Source organism: Temnothorax americanus, unplaced genomic scaffold, assembly GCF_048541705.1.
Source record: "Temnothorax americanus isolate GAGA-0224 unplaced genomic scaffold, ASM4854170v1 Scaffold27, whole genome shotgun sequence".
Classification (NCBI taxonomy): domain Eukaryota; kingdom Metazoa; phylum Arthropoda; class Insecta; order Hymenoptera; family Formicidae; genus Temnothorax; species Temnothorax americanus.
The window spans coordinates 14786-19093 of record NW_027509411.1 but is presented as its reverse complement, the minus strand read 5'-3'; the positions used below and the strand labels follow the sequence as shown (position 1 = coordinate 19093).

At 38.6% G+C, this 4308-nt stretch overlaps 1 protein-coding gene across 1 annotated transcript; it reads right to left on the bottom strand.

Moving 5' to 3' along the window:
• Nucleotides 1–788: 788 nt before the first annotated feature.
• On the bottom strand, nt 789–2060 carry LOC143899388 (protein unc-45 homolog B-like). Its single transcript, XM_077409646.1, has 2 exons — nt 1965–2060; nt 789–1388 (listed from the first exon to the last, which is right to left on the bottom strand). Exons 1-2 carry the CDS (start codon nt 2058–2060, stop codon nt 789–791), a joined length of 696 nt encoding a protein of 231 aa, XP_077265772.1.
• Nucleotides 2061–4308: the final 2248 nt, after the last annotated feature.

Genomic DNA, 4308 nt, shown 5'->3' with positions numbered 1-4308 from the left:
CAGATCGCCACGCTTTGTCAGCGACAACTGCGAGTCGAATCTTAGAAGTGATCGATTTGTTGATTAAAAATACGAAATGAGATTCCAGATTTTTACACTTGTTTCTTTTTAAACTTATCTTACCTTTATTCTATAAATCTCAATACAACTTGTGCGTAAAGCGCGGTCTTATGAGGTATGATAGTGTAGGGACTAAGTCCCAGAATTGAGCGCGAATGCTCGAACTTAGCGTATAGCGGAACGTAGGAAATCGAATAAGGTTAGGAGAGAGTCTGAGAATTACGTCTAGTCAAGACCGAAGTTAAAACTTATCTGCTTTCCGCGGCGTTTTTCCGAGCCTAGCGTGCGTCGTCTAAGCGTTCAAGACTTTTAACGTGCGTCGTCGGAAATATAAAATTTCCGTACGTAACATACGTTTAAAATAAATTTTTAACGTTTATTAAACGTATTTTGAACGATACTGCGTTGCTTGGAATAAGACTTGAATATTCTATTATTGTCGATTGGGATCATTTCGATCCCAATTAATTATTCATATGTTAATCCTGCTCTTTATCAAATTTAATCTGTCTTGAGTTTAATCCTTTTGTCATTTCTCTCGATTCTGACTACTTTTGTTGTTTTTTTTAGAGCAAGAAATACTAATTCCTTGTCGTTTATGAAATTAATAATCAATTTCTTTATGGAATTTATCAGTCCGTTTTTGAGAAATTTTTGCATTACGATGTCTTCCACGTCCCGATGACTTTTCTCATTTATAATTTCTTCCACTAGATTCGAAAAAGCTCTTAGAACATTGCGTCTCTTACATGGGAACACTCTGAGGTTAAGAGATTTGTTATAGGTTGTATGACTCTCATCATTAAATCACCGGGAAATGCAATCGTAGGGCGTGAGTCCCAGATAGACCAGGGCTCATGAAGCATATTTTTTCCTTTGTCTGTGCCACTCAGTGCTAACGATAATAATGTCTCCGCGCCGCCATGTTGACCACCAACTAATTCTCTCAAATTCTGTTGACTACAAATTGCGTGGAAAACGCAGACCACCAATTCCTTGCAGTTCTGGCTATCCGTTTTAGCGAAGCTCACCAGAGCGCTGGTCACACCGGCATCCACTAACACGCTCAGTCCTCTTCCCACTACGTTTCTGTATCCCTCAAAATAACGTTCAGCAAAAATTACCAATTCTATTATCTCGGGCATGTGTTCTTGCTCGACATAAGCGCTGCACAAGTTTACCAATATAATAATCAGGTCGAAGATAACCGATTGATCGTTAGTCTTGGCCCAAGCGTGCCTGATTATCATTTTGACGGCTTGTTGATTTTTGATCCACTCTTCTTTGACCTCGACGTGGCTAGTGAGATACGATAGGCTTTTAACAGCCTATTTTATCATATTATTTTCTTCCTGGGATCTTGATCAAGAATCGTATGTAAATCTCGGCTATCTTCTTTGTCTCTCTATTGGTGAAGGGATTGATGGTCGCAGAATAGCGTACACAGCTGTCATCGATTTGACTCAATGTGCACAAACCTACTAACGCTCGAACCCGAATTGAATCATCTTGAGAATAATATAGATTCTTTAATGTATTTATATTTCGATATATAAATACGTTAACTGTCTTATACTTTATTACAGCGGCATTATAACAGGCTATTTCATTATAGCTGCCTCGTGTGTTACAGACTATTTATAGTTTAAAATATTTTCAAAAACTTCTAGAATGGGGGTTATCAAAAAATTTTCCAACTACGCCATCGGATAACAAACTTGAGGCTTTGCCCACTCTCCCACTTCTCTCCCGTACGTGGATAAATGTTTTCGAGAATAGTTGTGTTATTATTTTCAATATTCCTTATTTTAGACATATAAACCCTTATTTGTCTTGCACACAAAAACATATTTTTTATCTAAGGACTTACAAAAAACCCTCCATTAAAAATTTCTACTACTGACATATTCCATCATTATAGTCAACTCGCTATCATTAACTCCATTTCCACTCTCCTCCTCCTCCTGCTCCTTCTCCTCTTTCTCATCCTTTTCCTCCATTACCACTTGCATCTCTTCAGCGTTTCAAACTTCTTTCTCGTTCATCATTATCTCGTCGACCAACGCGTCGATGCCCAGCATAAAAAGGGATCGGTTAGATTTTTGTTGTTCCTTTATTTTTTACAAATATTTAGGTCCTGGATTTCCAGAAGAGTTACCTTTGGGTTGCTTTACAATACAACATTTGGATTTTCAGGTTTTCTCAAGTACACTTTTGGTTGTTGTTGTTCTCTTGCAGCTTGAGGTGAATGATTTAGGGGTTGGGTAATCTATTTTGAACTTTGGAAAAACACCAATATTTTCTTTGGGGGGTTGTTTTTGAACTTTGCACCGCAAAAAAATTGGGCGGAGAAATTCTAGTACTCGCTTTCGACGATTTCTCCTACGCTTGATGATCGCGTGGAGATTCCGTTTTTGAAGGGGTAAGGCACTAAAATAATTTTACTTATAACGGGTTGACTAATATGACAGTGGTCGATCTTCCTCAGACCCGCTCGGAAGCATTTAACGAACAAAACAAATTGTCACGAGCCCAAGGTGACAGCGAACCGGTCGAATTCGCGACAACGACGAAAACACATTCTTTTACTTAAGGGCTTACAAAAAATTATTTATTAAAAATTTCTAGTAATGTTTTATATTTTATCATATAACTAGAGGGATTTATTATTGCATCTCAGAAAATTTATTGCTTTATTACTCCTAGCATAAAAAGAGATCGGTAAAGTTTTACACGCAAACACAATTGTTATCTAAGGACTTGCAAAAAATCCGGGAGTCAAAGGCCGACAAGTCAGTCAGACCCGACAACGCCAACGATTCCAATGCCTACGCCGATCGACCCAAAACCCGCGATGGCGAAATCGAGAACGTCACGAGCTCAAACGTTGACATAAATCCGCGAAATAAACCCGTATTTAATGAACTCTCGGGGATCCCACAGTCGATAGACTACCTTTAAATAAAGAGATAAAAAGGAAAAGGGATAAATGGAACTTGCTACACTTGATGACTTCCTTGACAACTTTGGAATTTACGAATTGGATAACGGGCTTTTCATGATGTGGATGTAGCCGCGGCCTAGGTTAGATTTCGCGGACAGAACTCGGAATCGGAACTTAAGCAGCAGAAGAGATTATGATTTAAAAATACCGAGGTTGACTGAAGCTGAGAACAGACTAAAGCTTAAAAGAGCGAATCCCGCGATGTCAGGGTTTATATAGGAAAGTTTAAAGGGTGGACTTTATTGTAGGATGTGTCAGTTGTTATTCTGACGATTTTAGTTGGTAGGATGTTTTTTCACCCAAGATGTAGATTTGAGTTTTCGCTTATCTCTTGACGAGCTAGGTACAGTGATTTTTACGGATGTTTATTGGCGAATTTTGTCAAAAAACTCTCACCGTCGAATTTTGAGGACACAAGCTCTTTTTCCAATGACTCACTCAGTTTTTCGCCAAATCAAAATTATACAATAGCCGATGACGCTCCCACGTTGCTCACCAATAAATAATTTCAAAAACTTAAATGTACATCTTGGGTGAAAACTATTACCATTATTCTACCAACAAAAACCCTCAGAACAGAAAAACTGAACAGAAAAACTAAACACATTCCTCAACAAAATTTACCTCTTAAAGTTTCTTATACATATAATCCGCGACTTTTCGTCAGTTCAGCTCCAATTCCAGTTCCAGTCAGTATTTTTCGTTTACTGACTACCAGCCTTTTCTTCAGGTTTTTGCGGGTCCAGTACCGAATCAAACGTTTATTGCGTGCAGTTTAAGTTTAATAGCGTGTGCTTTGTTAAGTTCTGTGTGGATCATCACCGCAAGACCAAACCTACCAAGTTCCGACGAAGCCTCTACGAAGGTGCAGGGCCTTAACGAATTTACTGTAATCCAGACCGTACGAAGCACAACTTCGTATTAAGTACTAATAAGAGTTAGATTATTCTTTTTTAGTTTTTTTTTTTTATTTGAACGGAAGTCTTTGCTTCAAACTCTCGAATTTCTGGACGTATTTCTACCCTTTAATTTAACCTTGTCTACGTTTTTTAATCTACATTTTCACCATCGGTATTTCGGGTTAACTGATTAACGTCAGCGTTCAAACCCGTATCACTTCCATCTCCGCTACTTCGGGTTAGCTGATTAACGTCAGCGTTCAGACCCGTATCACTTCCATTTTTGCTACTTCGGGTTAGCTGATTAACGTCAGCGTCCAGACCCGTATCACTTCCATTCCCGCT